This window comes from Panulirus ornatus, chromosome 1 (genome assembly GCF_036320965.1).
Source record: "Panulirus ornatus isolate Po-2019 chromosome 1, ASM3632096v1, whole genome shotgun sequence".
NCBI lineage: Eukaryota > Metazoa > Arthropoda > Malacostraca > Decapoda > Palinuridae > Panulirus > Panulirus ornatus.
The window spans coordinates 42000928-42020363 of NC_092224.1; the positions used below are offsets into that span (position 1 = coordinate 42000928).

The window sequence follows — 19436 nt, forward strand, 5'->3', positions numbered from 1 at the left end:
CAATGTTATTACTGGAGTATGTTTGTGAATTTATCTTTAACAAAGGTTTTTTTGCTTTATTCACCTCAGGAAATGAACCTGACAAACAGTTTAGATTTTATCAATGGAGGTGATTATTGTATCCTTTCATAACTTTTTGAATAAGATTCTTTAGTTTAATATATTAGATTGGAGTTCTGCTCATTACTGTATGGTCTTTTTTAACAGCATGTGATGAATACTTTTCAAAGATGGAAGCAGGCAAAATTGATCACAGAGCTCTGCAGAAAGAGAAGGAAGCACTCAGGAAGTTGGAAAATGTAAAGCGTGACCATGAACGTCGACTGCAGGAGCTGAGTAGTTCACAGAAGACGAGTGAATTGCAGGGTCATATAATTGGTAAGTCTGCTGTGTTCTTTCAAATAGAGATCATATAAAATCATTCCTTTTTGAAGCCACCATCAGGAGATAAACTGGCTAAGTGGACCAAATAGTAGTAGCAGATGTTCAGATTCTTTTATGAAATTGAAGAATTTGTATCTTTACATAGCCCAGAAACTGCTGACAGTTGGCTTCAGTAGCTGACCTTTCACAATGCTCAGCTGCAATGGCACAGTGAGGAGGAATTGGGTTGGATGACTGCCCTAACCAGCATTTATTGTGGTTCTGGTAAACTTACTGACATCAACATTTATTTAATGGTACCTTTTTAATTCTATAATCATGGAAATGAAGCTATAGCATGTTATTATTACAGGTTGTACCTCTCTAATCTGGCACTCTGTGACCTGGCAACTCCCATGATCTGGCACGTTTTGAATCTGCCACCATCAGTTATTAGTTTGTGAAATTGTCACCAGGGCAGCACTTTTAACAGCCCTAAGGCACCAGAATCTGTTTACACTGCTGTTGAGCTAATTAACAGTCCTGTTAATTTCATATATTTAGCTGAATTGTAGCCCTTCAGGATATCGCCCAAGAGATGAATAGGTGCAGAAGATGGTGCTAGTGCTAATAAGCATAAGCACAAATCATTATCTATGCTTGAAAAAATTGGAGTTACCAAAAAAATATTAGATAAAGGAACTTCTGTAAAGACTGAGTACTATGAAATTGGATCGTCGACTGTGTATGACTTATGTGTCATTTTCTGTTTTCCAGCATTTTCTTTGGTCCAGCAATGGCCAGGTCCCAAGATTGCTGGAAAGAGGTGCAACCCATATTAATTACAAAGACTTTTTAGAAATAAAAGGTTGGTGGTGAAAGATGGTCCCTCAAAAAAATCGTTCAATCTATCAGTTTCAAACTTTCAGAGGACTAGTGAGGCCAGGCAGCCTTCTCTTCCAGGTTGTGCTCAGTACACATTTTTGTATACATGTATTGCCCTGCAGCTACACAGCTCTCACTTCCTGTCCCTTATTTTTGTTTTAACTTTCATATAGGCAAGTTCTCTGCATAGTAACATCACAATATATGAAGCAAGAATTCATGGGCTGGAAGGCACATGAAATATTCTGACACACACTCCAACCCTCCCTGGGAACAGACATGTGTTTGTGGCACTCCCAGGCCACCACATGTCAACTGTCATCCTGAACCCTCCCCCCCACCTGAATACTTGGATTGCACTTGATTGGAACTACATCTTTCTCAAGACTGTTAAATTCCTATGAATATTATAGTAAGAGATACATTCTGATGACAGAGGTTGTGTACCGAGTAAGTTGTATGGAAGGTAGTGATTGAGAGGTTGAAGGCAAGAAAAGAGCATCAGCCTGAGAAGGAACATTATAGTTTCAGAAGTGGTAGAGGGTGTGTGGATCAGGTGTTTGCTTTAAAGAATAAGTATGAGAAATACTTTTGTTTGTAGCTTTATGGATCTGAACAAGCACTTGATAGGGTTGATAGAGATGACTTGTGGAAGGTCTTAAGGATAAAGAGTGCTGGAGGAAAGCTGCTAGAAGCAGTGAAAAGTTTTTTCAAGGGTGTAAGACATGTGCAGGACTAGGAAGAGAGGAGTGTGAATGATCCCAAGTGAAGGTTGGTCTGTGGCAGAGGTGCATGATGTTACCATGGTTCTTTGATTTGTTAATGGATGGGATGGTGAGGGAGGGAAATGCAATAGTCTTGGAGAGAGGGGCGAGTATGAAGTCTGAGGTGGATTAGAGGGTCTGGGAACTGATTTAGTTATTGTTTGCTGATGATATAGCACTGGTGGCAAATTCAGATGAAAAACTGCAGAAGTTGGTGACTGAATCTGGAGGAAGCTGGGAATGATTGTGGATAAAAGCAAGGTTATTAGGTTTAGTAGCATTGAGGGACAGGGTAGTTGTGGTTTGAGTTTGAAAGGGGAGAAATTGGAGAAGTGAAGTGTTTTAGAGACCTAGGGGTGTACATGCCAGTGAATGGAAAATGAAAGTTACTCATAGGGTTTGTTAGGGCGCGAAGGTTCTGAGAGCACTGACGAATGTGTGGATAGAGAGAGATTGTGTGGGAGGGCAAAAATGGACATGTTTGAAGGTATGATTGTCGTAGCAATATTATGTGGATGCAAGGCATGAGCTAGAGATAAGGCTGTGTGGAGGAGGGTGGATGAGTTGGAAATGAAATGTTGAGGTAAGTATGTGTTGTGAGTAAGTAATAGAATGGTAAGAGAGAGATGTGTGGTAATAAGAAGAGTGTGGTTGAGAGAGCTGAAGAGGATATACTGAAATGTTTTGGACATATGGAGAGAATGAGTAAGGATAAGTTGATAAAGAGGATATATTTGTCAGAAGGTGGGGGGGGGGGGGGGGGGGCAAGGGGAACAGGGATACCAAATTAGAGTTGGAAAGATGGAGTGAAAAAGATTTTAAGTGAACAAGGCTTGAACATGCAGGAGAGTGAAAAGCATGCAAGGAATAAAGGGAATTGGAAATGATTTGGTATACTGGGTTCAATGTGCTGTCAGCAGGTGTACTAAACCAGATGTGAAGCATCTGAGGTAAACCTTGGTAAGGTCTGTGGGGCCTAGTTGTGGATAGGGAGTTGTGGATTTGATGTATTTCACAGGACAGCTAGAGAATGGATGTGAGCAGGTTTCCTTTTTTTTTTTTTTTTTTTTTGTGCTACCTTCCAATGCAAGAAATGGCAGTCAAGCATGAAAAAAAAAAAATGTTAATCAGATAACTTTACCTGTGAACAGTGACATTGTTGCAGTGTCTCCAATAGTAGCTATGGTTACAGGGTCAGGGCTGCAGTTGCCTGATGTAAACACTACAATACTGACATACACCTACACTCAGCTCAGTCATCTGAAAATGGGTGATGGTTATCCCAACGCCAGTGTTTGTAAGAAGTTAAAGTCATTAAATGTATTTAATGGCAAAGGTATGTGCAAGTAAGATTATGGAAAATCAGTTGAAACACTGATTACCAAGAGAAAGCAATGCAGACCAAATAAGTCTAAAATCAAACTCTTAAAACATTTTGAAGTTCTGAGGAAGTGGTATAAACTGCCAACCCTGCTGCTATCAAATGTTACCTCCCTACCAAACAAACTGGGGGAACTAGCAATCATTACCATGTTTGTTCATGGCCAAAGCATAGTAGTAACAGAGGCCTGGCAGATTACTCTTGAAATATGCATTATGAGTGACTGCATTTCCTTCTTCCGCCTTCCCTCATCAAAATGTGAGGGAAGTTGCATCACAGATAATTATGTCCAGTCCAGCTGACAGTTAACAGTTTGGAAGTGTTATGGATGAGCATTATGCTAGCAAACCACCTATGGCAAACTTCCTCCATCATTTACTTTATGGTATAGCAGCTGCCATGATCCCCCACCAGGGAGGCATTGTTAAAAGATCTAACCTACACATCTGACACTCTTAGGGCAAGGTACTCTCGTTCTAAGCTTGTGATATATGGGGATTTGATTGATGCAGACACCATCAGCCTCCAAGAACAGCTACATCTGTCTTTGATAATTAATGAAGTACATGAGACTTACCGTAGGTCAGTTGAAATGTGCTTCGAATTTTATGAAGCAAATCACCTCTGCTAGAAGGGAGCTTTCACATGAGATACGCTTTGCCGCTTCACGCCACCAGACTTTAAAGAGTACGACAAACCACATGAAAGTAACTGAACATTTTGCACTGCTAGAAATATGTAAGCCACAAGACGCTACAGAGCATAGGGTGGGAGAGGTGGACATGTGAAAGCTCCCTTCTAGCAGAGGTGATTTGCTTCATAAAATTCAAAGCACATTTCAACTGACCTACGGTAAGTCTCATGTACTTCATTAATTTTACGTCAGCAAATCACACCTCTGCTAGAGGTTGCTTTCCCACGAGGTTTTGAAGCCATGTGAGTGTTGTACTGTAGACATGCAGAGAGGAGAAATGATACAAGCAGTAACCAACTGCAATATAGTAAGATATTCACATAGCCATGGACCAGGTGACAAGAGACAACATCTCCTATGCAAACAAAATGAACAGACTATTGAAGGACAGCATCTTGGAAAGGATCGTGACTCGGGACAATCTCCTTGTCATAAAACTTGGCAAAAGTGGCAGCCCTGGACCACCCAGCCCTTGCCATGGTGTGTCCAATCGGTAGAGCCATGGCTTTGGCTTTTGATGCACTTGCAGGCTGAACACTGCCCGCTGAATACTGGCTGGAGTCTATGCCAGACAGAGAAAGCACTGTTTGAATCCACCGTGCAACAGTGTCCCTCGTTACATGCTTGTGGGGCTTGATAAAACTTAGGAGTAACTTCCCATTCTCCTGATGTGCAGAATTTCTGAACTCCTCTGTCCTAGCAATATACATTTTCAGAGTTTCACACACACACAATCTAATGTCAGTAGAATATGCTTTAAAGGTCACAAACCGCACATTGAACTTTGGCCTGCACTGTTTAATAGTTTCCCCTAACCAAACACAAACAGAATCCTGCCCAAAACTAATATTCTTCAGTAACAAACAATGCAAAGTTTGTATTCTGGCAGCCTGCGTAAGTGCCATCAACATCACAAGCTTCAGTGTTAAATCCTTTAAAGAGGGAGGACAAAGGATCCATGGCACACAGATGCTGTAGCACCTGCTGAACATCCCAAGTTCTTGTATACCTAGGGACAGATGGCCACAAGTTAAAAACTCCCTTTAAGAACCTGGTGACAAGAGGATGGCTGCCTGCACTGCAACCATCCACAGTAATCCCCAGGGAGGAGAGTGCACCCCTGGCAGTGTTGATTGAAGTATAACTAACACCTCTGTGGAAAGTGACAGACAGAAAATTCACAATATTAGTTACAGTGGGAGCAAAGGGATCGATGTTCCGGCTACCACAAAACTGTAACCACCTGTTAATGTGTGGCTGGTACTGCCTCGCAGTCGCAGGTCTCCAGGAGGCAAGGATGATGTCCGTACCTGCCTGAGAAATGCCCCTGTCTCGCAGACATTGCCGGATAAGAGGCAAGCCATCAGTCGGGTGTGTCGGAAAATGGGGTGTTCCTCCTCCGTCGATGGGTGACGCAAGACGTGTGCCCCCCTCGGAATCAGCCGTGGTTCCTTGACCAGCAAAGTGAGTACAGTCCCCATCCAGGGCTGGGACGGCCAGAGAGGCAATATCATCCACCCCTTCACTGACTCTGCTCGAATTTTCTGTAGGCACCTGGCAATCAGAGCAAAGGGTGGGAAAAGATAGATTAGTTCAAACTGCTACCAGCAGATAGAAAAGGCATCAAAATGTTCTGCATCTGGGTCAGGTTTCCAGGAGCAGAAACGAGTCACTTGAGCATTCAGTCTAGAAGCAAAGAGATCAATGCTCGGAACCCCAAATACTTCAGAGAGGGCCCTAAAGAGTTCTTCATTCAATTTCCACTCATACCTGTCATTGAATGTCCGAGATGCAGCGTCTGCCATGAGACTGACTTTACCCAGTACATGAGAGCAGGTAAGCCAGATATCATTCACCGCACACCACTCCCAAAGGTCACGGCAAATGTCATTACACAGTGAGGACCGTGTGCCGCCCATTTCATTGACATAGGTCACCGCCGTCGTGTTATCACAGAACACCCGAACATGTTGTCCTTTGAGAAGAGATGCAAATGAGCGCACTACCAGGGAGATGGCTTTGAGTTCCTTTGCATTAATGTGCAAGGCAGATTCTGATAATGAACATCTCCCATTAACTTTTTGTTGATTGAGGTGGCCACCCCAACCTAAATTTGATGCTTCAGTATACAGATCCAATTCTGTACCCTTTCGAAAAATCTGTCTGTTTTGCAATGCAATATGAGATACCCACCAAAGCAAGTCCAATCTCATCTCATGAGTGACCACCATCCATTTGTCAAAGATACCTTTTGCGACTCTTAACGCAGCAATCTTAGCACATTCTAACCGCCTGTAATGCAGTTTCCCCATCTCTGCTGCTGGAATGGCTGCAACTAGTAGCCCAACAACTCTGGCCACATTCCGAATTTTGGCTCTGTCACTATGTAACAATTCCTCACAGCATGGTAGTATCTTGTGTATCCTACGATCAGGCAATGTTACTGTCATAGTCTCAGAATCTATAATGTTCCCCAAATACTCCAAGCGCTTAGTGGGGACCAAGACAGATTTGCTTTCGTTAATACAGAAACCTAACTTCTTGAGCAAGTCAACAGTGGCACGCACACTCTCACAACATCCATCAAAAGTGCAGTGACAAATAAGAGTATCATCAATGAAACTTGTGATGATATGTCCCTTCTCTCTAAGTACAGCAAAAATAGGTTTCATTAATTTAGTGAACAGATGGGGACCATCTGCAACCCCATTAGGGAGACACGTGAATTGATAAATTTTTCCTTGCCACTTGAAACACAGAAAGCGTTGTTGCTTCTCAGCTATCTTAACAGAATAGTAGGCGTGCCGCAAATCAACAGAGGCCATGAAGACACCGCTGTTAACAGGAAGAATCGCCTGCTCAGAATTTTCCATCTCTAAGTGTTTGTACTCTAAAAATTTATTAAATTTTTCCAGGTTAAGGATCATCTGAAACCCACCATCCTTTTTCCGTCTTAAGAAAATAGGGGAAAGAATCTGCCCCTCCTGTCTCTGGGTCTCCTTGATAACCCCCTGACTCAAAAGCTGTACAATTTCCTGGCAAACAATTTCCTTTTACTCGACATTAAACACATACTCAACTTCTTTAGCAAATAAAGGACCAATGTTAGCAACATCAATATCTAAATGGCAATACTGAACAATATCTAAAATATTTGGATCACTGGTAATAGCATGCCACTCATGTACAAAATAGTGAAGTCTGCCAGCTTGAAAAGGATGACTCACCTTAGTTACTGCCCGGGATTGTGACCCCGGCCTCGGGAGTTTTTTGTCTCAGGACCCTGCCGTGAGAAGGATTGCCTGTGCTCACTCCGGGGACCATGCGTGCGTTGGCCATATGGATGAAACCTGGCCATGTAACCCCTGTATGGCAGTCTCCCAGAAGAGCCCCTAAACTTGCCAGGACCAAACTTCGAGGTAGAAAGCGGTTTCCTTGGAGCAATCTTACTCCTTAACTTTTCAGACTCCTCAATGTGCTTGGCTGAGAGTGAGACATCATCCCCAAACAGAAGACGAGTCATAGGCACCTTGTCCGAACAGAGGTGAGCATACTTGTGGTTAATTTCGCGCTTGATGATGAACTGGCGAGCCAGATTATTCTTGTGATTAGCATGACCCAGGAGTGCCAGGGCACCATTAAGCATGCCCACTTCCTGGGCAACATGTGGTTGGCTAGTCTGGGCGATCTTGTCAAGCACTGTGAGTGACTTAGTCAAAATTGAGGCAGCCGTAATAATGTCTTTCCCAACATCCTTCAAACGGAAGTCTGCCTTCTTGGCATCAATCTTCAGTGCATCTAAAACTTGCAAGTTGCAATCCACGGGCGCTAAGGCATGACAGTTATCTGGCCTCTTGGCTGCAGCATCCTCCAAAATCTCCTTATACTCCTCCTCTCGCAAGCCGTGAGCAAATACATGGTTAACCATATTGGCAACATGCTGGTCAATGCCATCAGACACCTCATCCACAGGACCGTAAGCCCTGGCGCACTGCAGGAGAACACTGTCAGGCCGCCCGTCATTCTGAGACACAATCATCACTGGAAAGGTAATGCTCAGCTGGAGTAAAGCCCGAAAAACCCGTGGGCGAGCACGAGGGAGGCACCACCTGGCTAGAAAGGTCAGTGTTTACATCGGCGGCCGCCGCGGCGTCATCAGCCCCTCGACTGGGGCCTAAGTTCCCTTCCTCCTTCAATTTCTCCACATCACCACGTAAAGCAGCCAAAGCGTCCATCACCATGTTCCAGGGTGGCGCAGATGCCTCATCCCGTGAGGTAGAAGGCAAGGAACGTGTGTGCTAGGAAGCAGAGTCACCGCCATCACCAGTGACGTGACCATGGTGTCTATTGTTACCGCCCTGAAGAGCCTCCCGCTGAGAAGGGCTGCTCCTGGAGCTAGTCCTATGCGAGGAGCCTTTCCTCACATGCCTGGCATGTTCAGAATCGCCCTCCTTACTCGACCTTTGTATGCCCGGGACATCCGACATGGCGGCGGCGATAGCAAGGCGGCGGTGCAGGTCAGTGAGAGTCGTCAACTCCACAAGTGCATCAACAACGCACTTCCCTCCCCGCTCCTAAACGGGTCACAGGTGGTGTTGCAGCCAGCCCCAAACTGGGTCACAGGCTGTAGCAAACCTTTCCGCTCCAGAGGGATCACGGGAAGAAGGCTGCCAAGCTCGCAGCTGCAGAAAACCGTCTGGAAGGCGCGAAGGAAGCACAGCAACTGGTGGCGTGAAGCGGCAAAGCGTATCTCAAGGGAAAGCGACCTCTAGCAGAGGTGTGATTTGCTGACGTAAAATTCACTTTCCTACGCATGGTCAAAACACTCTTGACCTGATTACCTGACACAGCTAACCACTGCACTACTATCCCCCCCTCTTCTCTCTCTCTCTCTCTCTCTCTCTCTCTCTCTCTCTCTCTCTCTCCAGTATTGTGGTCCTCTGCCCCCACCACCTCCCAACACAAGCTGGCAGACACTAAAATATGTTGGCCACTTATTGACTCAAGAAGAGAGATTTTTGTTGGTTGGCATCTCATTATCATTGAACTCAAGTGACCAGTGAAGATGTTGAATTCATATGGGAAAAGTATTATGAAACCTGCAGCCAGGCCTACTAGCACTTCTTTTATCATGGGATAGTAACACTGCACCTGGCTGATGCTCTCTGGATCACCCACCATATCAAACAACTTATTCAGGTGCAACAGCCTCCATATGCAGCTTTGCAGCGGAGTGCAATGGAAAGTACCAGCTGCAAAGAAGGTTTATTATGTAACAAAAGTGCAGCATCTGAAGCAGGCCAACACCAGTCAGTGGTATGATAGAGTAAAAGAATTAACTGGCTGTGACTAGTGAAGGGTCATCCCCTCCCCTTGTGTAGATCAACTGAACAGTGACAAGGCCACACACCAAATAATCATGTATTTGCCAGTGTTTGCCAGTAATTACCAAAATCCAGCATCACCTTTCTCCTGTTACACTTTACACTTAACAGTCCCACTCTCCCAAACACAATAGAGGAATATCAGGTTGCTAGGCATCTTCATTGCCTTACACCCGAATTTTCAACCACATCCATAGATCATCCAGTGAAACTATATAAGTAATTTTCCCCTGATTTAGCCACACTGCTAATTGCCATCACTAATGCTTTACTCACACAGTCTAAATGCCCCACAGCTTGGAAGACAGGATATGTCACTATGCTACCCAAATCCACTAATCCAGAGTATCTTAATGGCTTATACCCTTTTGTCATTACTCCAATCCCCAGATTGATTTGTGAGAGTGTTGTGTTTGACTGGGCCTGTCCTGACATGAAGTCTTTTTCTCACCACTCACTGACTTTTCAGCATATTACTGTAACATGGAGAAATGTATGACCTCAGTGACACTCACCTTCTTAGACTTGAGTAGACTTGAGTAAGGCTTTTAACTTGGTCATTCATAATATTATAAAGAAAGCCATTGACTGGAGACTACAGGAGTGCCTTGTCTCATGGCTGGTGGACTTCCTGAATAGACAACACCAGCTGATTCACTTTTAGGGGGCCACCTTAACTCCTTTACCCTTAACTTGCAATGTCTTACAAGGCATCAAAATGGGACTGCTTTGCTTCTTCATCCTTATCAGTAATGCCCTTAGGGAGACAAACAACTGTTGGAAGTATATAGACAACACCACCTTTGGCATCAATATCTACAGCATCTCTCCTGTCATCAATGCCCATCAGCACATTATCAACATTCTTAAGGAGAGGACTAAGGCCAACAGCATCACATCAAGATTGTGATGTTGCACATCAGGCTGGGTGCAAACAACATCCTTTCCCCAGACATCATACAAGGCCCTGATGTCCCTCAGGTAGTCAGGGACTTCAAACTTCTTGGTGTCTCAGTAGATGATTGTTTAGATTTAAAGAGTCATGTCAGCACTGTCATCAAATTTTCCTCATACTGTCTCTGCCTTCTCCATTTAGATGAGTACATTTTCTGCTATCAGGAATATATGTAACATCTTTGTTCTGCCAGAGCCTGGTCCTCCACAGTAATAGCCACACAGAGAGACCAGCTTGAAAAAGTACAGAAAAGAGTATGTAGAATCTTTCTGGGCCTATATTACATGTTTTACCAAAAAGCCATCATATTGCCGAACATCCCCATTCTCTCAGACCAACTCTGGCAGCTTACAGAGCAGTTTGGTAATAAACTGCTGACACCCCTGTTGCTGAAACCTCCTCCCTTCTAATGCCCCAGACCAGTGTGCCACTGTTCATCACCAGAGTCAACTTGTACAGACAAATATAAGAACACTCCTATACCTTCCATTGTGAATGTCATAAAAAATCCATGAATAAGTGCATACCTAAGCAAGTAAAGAGCTCAGTTTTCTCGTAGTTAAGCTAACTACATGGTATGTTTACTACTATAGTATTGTAACCACCTATCACTTAATGTTCAATTAATTGCCAATTTGTGCATAATGTATAAACCACAGTATAGGGAAACCTTTGTTAGTTTTCCATAATGCTAGACAACAAAATGTTCAATGAGTGTGTTTTCTTTTATCTGAAAAAATTAAAAAAGAAATAAGTAAAAAAAATTTCAAATCATATGCACATCATGCTGGAGCAGTTATTGTAGATATCACCCAGCGTTTTGCATTGCTTGTGATTGTTTACCGTCTCCCATGTGCTTTTTGGTACAGTGATATGTGCTGGTCTTGCATATTTGTGTATTTTGTGTACCATGAACTACTATTGTGGACAGTGGCCCCTTTCAAGCATTGTCAGAGAGCTCCACAAAGCCATCTGTGTCTCACATGAATCAAGAGGATCGTTTTAAGCCCTGGAAAGATGACATTGTGCAAGAAGCTAGTTAAGGGTGAGCCCAAGGGGGCATTTATGAAGGACTTCATTGTTGGCATGATTATTTACATCGCAAAGCATCAGTAAGAGATTGAGGCATTTATTTAGTTAGTGCTAGTCCAAGACTTTCAAGGCAAACAAGACCACCCATCAGTCAAAACTTTATGAGTTGGACTTTGTTCTTCATAGGTTGTTTGCTTTGCTGTGCTCAAAGGGAGCACCCATTTCTGGCCCACTGCTCATCAAAAAGGCCGAGCAACTCTATGATGAGATGAAGATCAAGGTAAAGTGTTCTTCATTTAAATGCTTGCTTGCTCCATTCAAGAAATGTCAAGGCATTCATGAACTTGATGTATCAGGTTAGCGTAAGTCAGCAGATCATGGCAGTGCTGCAGAGCACAGTGCCACTTTTGTGGAGTTAGTTGATGAGCATGACTTCAGTGTTGAGCAGTATTATAATGTAGATAAGGCAGGCCTTTACTCGCAATGGCTACTCTTCCACTCAAGCTTCTTTCAGTTGGGTTGGTGATTCAGGTTTTAAGCAAAACAAAAAGCATGTCACAGTCATTGTCTGTGCTAATGCTAGTGGTATACACAATCTCAGACTTCCGATTATCAACAAGTATTAGCACCCAAGGGCTCTTAAGGGCGTAGCACATCTCCTTGTGATTTATAAGGGTCAGGAGAGTGGTTGGATGGACAGGGACTTATTGTTATCCATTGGTTCCATTATAACTTCATGGCTGAAGTGAAGAAGCACTTCAGGAGTATTGGCAAACCTAAAGACACCAAGGCCATCCTGCTTCTAAACAACTGTTGAGCTCACCCTCATGAAAGCTGGTTCATTTCTAACATCATTTTTCCTACTTACCTGCCTATTAATGTTACATCTGAAATCCTGAAATCCTATACGAAATATGAGATTTTACTGCAAAAAGCATTCTATGCATAAAATCCTAGACTTTGACAATTCAGTCACTCAGTATCAGTCAAAGTATACAACTAAAGATGCCGTGTATAACATGGCCTGTGCTTGGGAGACAGCAAACAAGATTACGGTGAAATGTGCATGAAGGAAATTGTGGCCATCTGTCATGTTTGTGGACAGATCTTATTCTGAGGATGAATTTTATGGCTTCAGTGTTAGGCCTAAGGAGTATTCTCTAAGAAGTATCAAGAGTGAACCATCCTCTGACACTCAACATCATCGAGAGTGCACCATCCCCTGACTCTCAACATCAAGAGTGCACCAACCTCTGACACTCAGCATCATCAAAAGTGTACCATTCTCTGACACTCAACATTGAGTGCCCCATCCTCTGACACTCAACATCATCAAGAGTGCACCATTGTCTGACACTTAACATCATCAAGAGTGCACCATCCTCTGACACTCAACATCATCAAGAGTGCACCATCCTCTGACACTCAACATCATCGAGAGTACACCATTCTTTGACACTCAACATCAAGAGTGCTTAGTCCTCTGACACTCAACATCAAGAGTGCACCATCCTCTGACACTTAACTTCATCAAGAGTGCACCATCCTCTGACACTTCATCAAGAGTGCACCATCCTCTGACACTCTCCACAATCAAGAGTGCACCATTCTCTGACACTCAACATCAAGAGTACACCATTCTCTGACACTCAGCATCATCAAGAGTGCACCATCCACTGACGCTCGTCATCAAGATTGCACCCAATAACAAGAGTGCACCATTCTCTGACACTCATCATCAAGAGTGCACCATCCCCTGACACTCAACATCAAGAGTGCACCATCCTCTGACACTCAACGTCAAGAGTGCACCATCCTCTGACACTCGACATCAAGAGTGCATTATCCTCTGACACTCAACATCAAGAGTGTACCATCCTCTGACACTCAACATCAAGAGTGCACCATCCTCTGACACTCAACATCAAGAATGCACCATCCTCTGACACTCAACATCAAGAGTGCACCATCCTCTAACACTCAACATCAAGAGTGTACTATCCTCTGACACTCATCATCATCAAGAGTGCACCATTCTCTGATGCTCAGAACCAACAAGAGTGCACCATCCCCTGACATTCAACATCATCAAGAGTACACCATCCTCTGACACTCAACATCATCAAGAGTGTACCATCCCCTGACATTCAACATTATCAAGAGTGCATCATTCACTGATACTCAACATCAAGAGTGCATCATTCTCTGACATCAAGTGCACCATCATCTGGCACTCAACATTATCAAGAGTGCACCATCCCGATACTCAACATCATTGAGTGCACCATCCTCTGACACTCAACATTATCGAGTGCACCATCCCCTGACACAACATTGAGTGCACCATCCTCTGACACATCAAGAGTGCACCATCCTCTGATACTCAACATCAAGAGTGCACCATCCTCTGAGACTCAACATCATCAAGAGTGCACCATTCTCTGACACATCATCTAGAGTGCACCATCTGACACTCAACATCATCAAGAGTGCACCTTTCTCTAACACTCATCATCAAGAGTGCACCAATCTCTGACAACATCAGTAGTGCACCATCCTCTGATACTCAACATCATCAAGAGTGCACCATCCCCTGACATTCAACATCAGGAGTGCACCATCCTCTGACACTCAACATCAAGAGTGCACCGTCCTCTTTGACACTCAACATCGAGTCAGCATCCTCATCTGACACTCAACATCATTAAGAGTGCACCCTCTGACACTCAACATCAAGAGTGCACCATCCCCTGACATCCAACATCAAGAGTGCATCATTCTGACACTCAACATCATCAAGAGTGCACCATTCTCTGACACGCAACATCATCGATAGTGTACCATCCCCTGATATTCAACATCATCAAGAGTGCACCATTCTCTGACACTCAACATCACAAAGAGTGTACCATCCTCTGACATTCAACATCAAGAGTGCACCATCCTCTGAGACTCAGCATCATCAAGAGTGCACCATTCTTGACACTCAGCATCATCTGGAGTGTACCATCCTCTGACACTCAACATTATCAAGAGTGCACCATTCTCTGACTCAACATCATCAAGAGTGCGCCATCCTCTGACACATCATCAAGAGTGCACCATCCTCTGACACTTAACATCATCAAAAGTGCACCATTCTCTGACACTCATCGTCAAAAGTGCACCATCCTCTGACACTCAACATCAACAGTGCACCGTCCCCTGACATTCAACATCAAGAGTGCACCAATCTCTGGGATTCAACATTATCAACAGTGCACCGTCCCCTGACATTCAACATCAAGAGTGCACCAATCTCTGGGATTCAACATTATCAACAGTGCACCGTCCCCTGACATTCAACATCAAGAGTGCACCATTCTCTGACATTCAACATCAACAAGAGTGCACCATTCTCTGAAACTCAACATCATCAAGAGTGTACCATCCCCTGACTTTTAACATGATCAAGAGTGCATCATCCCCTGACATTCAACATCAAGAGTGCACCATTCTCTGACATTCAACATCAACAAGAGTGCACCATTCTCTGAAACTCAACATCATCAAGAGTGTACCATCCCCTGACTTTTAACATGATCAAGAGTGCATCATCCTCTGACACTCAACATCAAGAGTGCACCATTCTCTGACATTCAACATCAACAAGAGTGCACCATTCTCTGAAACTCAACATCATCAAGAGTGTACCATCCCCTGACTTTTAACATGATCAAGAGTGCATCATCCTCTGACACTCAACATCAAGAGTGCACCATTCTCTGACATTCAACATCAACAAGAGTGCACCATTCTCTGAAACTCAACATCAAGAGTGTACCATCCCCTGACTTTTAACATGATCAAGAGCGCATCATCCTCTGACACTCAACATCAAGAGTGCACCATCCTCTGACACTCAATATTATCAGGAGTGCACCATTCTCTGACACTCAACATCAAGAGTGCACCACCCTGACACACCTTCAAGAGTGCACCATCCCCTAACATTCTACATCATCAAGAATGCACTAGCATTTGGCACTCAACACTATCAAGAGTGTACCATCCCCTGACACTCAACATCAAGAGTGCACCATTCTAACATCAACAGTGCACCATCTCCCGACATTCAACATCAAGAGTGCACCATTTCTTGACACAACATCATCAAGAGTGTATGATCCCCTGACATTCAACAACATTAAGAGTGCACCATCCTCGCACTCATTATCAAGAGTGCACCATCCTCTGACACTCAACATCAAGAGTGCGCCATCCTCTGACACTCAACATCATCAAGAGTGCACCATCCTGACACTCATCATCATCAAGAGTGCACCATCCTCTGGCACTCAACATCATCAAGAGTGCACCATCCTCTGACACTCAACATTATCAAAAGTGCACCATCCTCTGACATCATCAAGAGTGCACCATCCTCTGACACTCAACATTATCAAAAGTGCACCAATCTCCATCACACAGCATTATCAATAGTGCACCTTCCGCTGACACAACATTATCAAAAATGCACCATCGTTTTATACTCAACATTATCAAGAGTGCTCCATCCTTTGACACTGAACATTATCAAGAGTGCACCATCCTTTGACACTCAACATTATCAAGAGTACACCTTTCTATGACACTGAACATTACCAAGAGTGCACTATCCTCTGACACTGAACATTATCAGGAATGCACCATCGTCTGACACTCAACATTGTCAAGAGTGCACCATCCTCTGACACTCAACATTATCAAGAGTGCACCATCCCCTGACACTCAACATTATCAAGAGTGCACCTTCTGTGACACTCAACATTATCAAGAATGCACCATCCTCTGACACTCGTCATTATCAAGAGTGCACCATCCTTTGACACTCAACAGTGTAAAGAGTGCACCATCTGACACTCAACATTATCAAGAGTGCACCATCATTTCATTCAAATGTTTCAAGAGTGCACCAATCTCGTACTCTCAACGTTATCATGAGCACCGTGAATCCTTTGACACAACATTATCAAGAGTGCACCATCCTCTGACACAACATTATCAAGAGTGCACCATCCTCTGACACAACATTATCAAGAGTGCACCATCCTCTGACACAACATTATCAAGAGTGCACCATCCTCTGACACAGCGTTATCAAGAGTGTACCATCCTCTGACACTCAACATTATCAGGAGTGCACCATCCTCTGACACAACATTATCAAGAGTGCTCCATCCTTTGTCACTCAACATTATAGTGCTCTATCCTCTGACACACAACATTATGAAGAGTTCACCATCCTCTGACACTCAGTATTATCAAGAGTGTACTATCCTCTGACACTCAACACTATCAAGAGTGCACCATCCTCTGACACTCGTCATTATCAAGATTGCTCCAACCTCTAACACTCAACATTATGAAGAGTGCACCATCCTTTGATACTCAATATTATGAAGAGTGCACCATCCTCTGACACAACAGTATCAAGAGGGCATTATCTGATGACACTCAACATTATCAAAAGCACCTTCCTCGGACACTCAACAATATCAAGAGTGTACCATCCTCTGACACTCTACATTATCAGGAGTGTACCACCCTCTGACTCATCATTATCAAGATTGTACCATCCTTTGACACTGAACTTTATCAAGATTGTACCATCCTCTGACACTGAACATTATCAAGAGTGCATCATCCTCTGACACAACATTATCAAGAGTGCATCATCCTCTGACACAACATTATCAAGAGTGCACCATCCTCTGACACAACATTATCAAGAGTGCACCATCCTCTGACACAACAGTATCTGCACTATCTGCTGACACTCAACATTATCAAGAGCACCTTCCTTGGACACTCAACATTATCAAGATTGTACCATCCTTTGACACTGAACATTATCAAGGGTGCACCATCCTCTGACAATCAACATTATCAAGAGTGCACCATTGTCTGACACTCAATGTTATCAAGAGTGCATCATCCTCTCACACTCAACATTATCAAGAGTGTTTCATCCTTTAGCTCTCAACATTATGAAGAGTGCACCATCCTCTAACACTAACATTATCATGAGTGTACCATCCTCTTGACACTCAACATTATCAAGAGTGTTTCATCCTTTAGCTCTCAACATTATGAAGAGTGCACCATCCTCTAACACTAACATTATCATGAGTGTACCATCCTCTTGACACTCAACATTATCATGAATGTACCATTCTTTGACATTCATCATTACCAGGAGTGCACCATCCTCTGACACTGAAAATTATCAAGAATGCACAATCCTCTAATGCTCAACACTATCAAGAGTGCACCATCCTCTAACACTCATCATTATCAAGAGTGCACCATCCTCTAACACTCATCATTATCAAGAGTGCACCATCCTCTAACACTCATCATTATCAAGAGTGCACCATCCTCCAACACTCATCATTATCAAGAGTGCACCATCCCCTGACACAGATTGATGAAGCTGAGGTAGATGAGTTGCTTAATGTCAACAAGGAAGCTTCATTAACATTCAGCACTGACCTGATAGCTAGTGTAGCTGTTTCCCAGACTGTCAATGAATCTTCTGAAGAGGAGGAGGGAGACGATGATGAAAAACTGTTAAGATTCCATTAAGTGGTCAGAAGCTGGTGAAGTCTTTCAGAAGATTGTGTAGTTTGTCCAGAAGCAGTCATGCAACAGCCCTCATGATGTCATGCAGTTTCACATCATGCACTCAGGTTCTTTACAAAAACACCAGTTATCACAAACAGGGAGACATCCACAAGTAATTCATTAAAGTTTTCAGCAAGAAACCAGGGAAGGAAGTTGCTCATCAGAAAGCAGCAACATTTTCTATTGCATAAGTACCTTCAACTTCATGTAGTCTTCTAGATGACTCTTTCCATGTTGCTGACCCTGATGACCCCATTGTCATATGCCTTGAAGACTACATTTTTCATGTTGGTGACCTTGATGTTCATGATGCTCTTCATAACTCTGCTACTGAGCCTTATCCTTTACATTTTGAATCTTTTGTTTCAAGTGATAATGTGTTGATGTCCAGTATAGATAGTTAAGATTTTACAGTACAGACCAGCTCAGAAAAAAAAAATTTCCTCATGTTTGTTATACAGTAAATGCAATGATACAGGAATACAGTACTATAATAGTGTAATTCCAAAAGTTTTACCTGCCACAACCACAGGCCTGCACTAGTTGACAGTAATGTATTTGTTTGCTGCAGCAGATAGGTGAATATTGTTTTATATGTAGCACAGTACATAGAGTCTCTGAGGATGCACCCCATTTCATTACCAGTTCTTTTTGTCATCACTTTCTTTTACCCTAACCAAACCTAACCTTAACCTAAACTAACTTAACGTAACAAATTTATTGTACTTACTTTCTTATGTTGGAGGCTTGTCACTAACATAAGTCCACATCAAGGTTTGGTCTTAGTTGAAATAGAGAGAGGTCATTGATAGGAAAAAGAAAAAAGAGGAGATAAGGGGAAGTACTTACAAATTTTGGAGGAAGTGAAACTTTTGTCTTTTAGAATGTGCCAGGTCATAGTCATTGGGAAAGATATGAGAGGGTAGAGAGTTCCAAACTTCAAGGCTTAGAGGAAGAAACACTTATCAAAACAGCTCACCCTTGAGTTGCCAATTGCCACATAGTAATCATGTGACACAGCAGCTTGTGGTCTAGCTAATGGCGGGGCCACACAAGCAGCCAGCCCTTGGGAACAGAAAAACAAAGTGATACATACATAAGGGAAAAAGAACCAACATTTCAGTCAAGTTTCAACTCAACTCTGGAAAGTAAGGATGCAGAGCTAGAACTACCTCATATGTGAGAGCAGTGCTGCTGACAAGGACTGATCAAACCTTTGTATTAATGGAGTAACTATTCAGAAGAGAAGAAATTTCAACATGTAGATAGGACTCTCAGTTTCTTAGCGGCAGAAAATAATTTCTGTAATGTG

The 19436-nt window shown here is 43.2% G+C and overlaps 3 protein-coding genes across 3 annotated transcripts in view; 1 reads left to right on the forward strand and 2 right to left on the reverse strand.

Moving 5' to 3' along the window:
• Clbn (Nuclear export mediator factor NEMF homolog Clbn) overlaps positions 1-19436 on the forward strand; it is a 908728-nt gene that overhangs the window by 278187 nt on the left and 611105 nt on the right. Inside the window, exon 8 of the mRNA XM_071695085.1 lies at positions 208-378. Within this exon, the coding sequence (XP_071551186.1) occupies positions 208-378 (171 nt within the window). The remainder of the gene's footprint in view (positions 1-207; positions 379-19436) is intronic.
• On the reverse strand, positions 4354-6960 carry LOC139761182 (uncharacterized). Its single transcript, XM_071689124.1, is given in 3 exon segments — positions 4354-5026; positions 5028-5641; positions 5761-6960. Coding segments are annotated over 3 exon segments (2376 nt in total). The 3' UTR covers positions 4354-4464.
• LOC139750981 (uncharacterized) lies at positions 7306-8109 on the reverse strand. The gene has a single exon (XM_071666030.1). It carries the CDS (start codon positions 8013-8015, stop codon positions 7320-7322), a length of 696 nt encoding a protein of 231 aa, XP_071522131.1. The 5' UTR covers positions 8016-8109; the 3' UTR covers positions 7306-7319.

Bases quoted from the DNA above. Each gene is read 5' to 3' on its own strand.
- LOC139750981 (XM_071666030.1), bottom strand. From the start codon at position 8,015: ATGGTTAACCATGTATTTGCTCACGGCTTGCGAGAGGAGGAGTATAAG.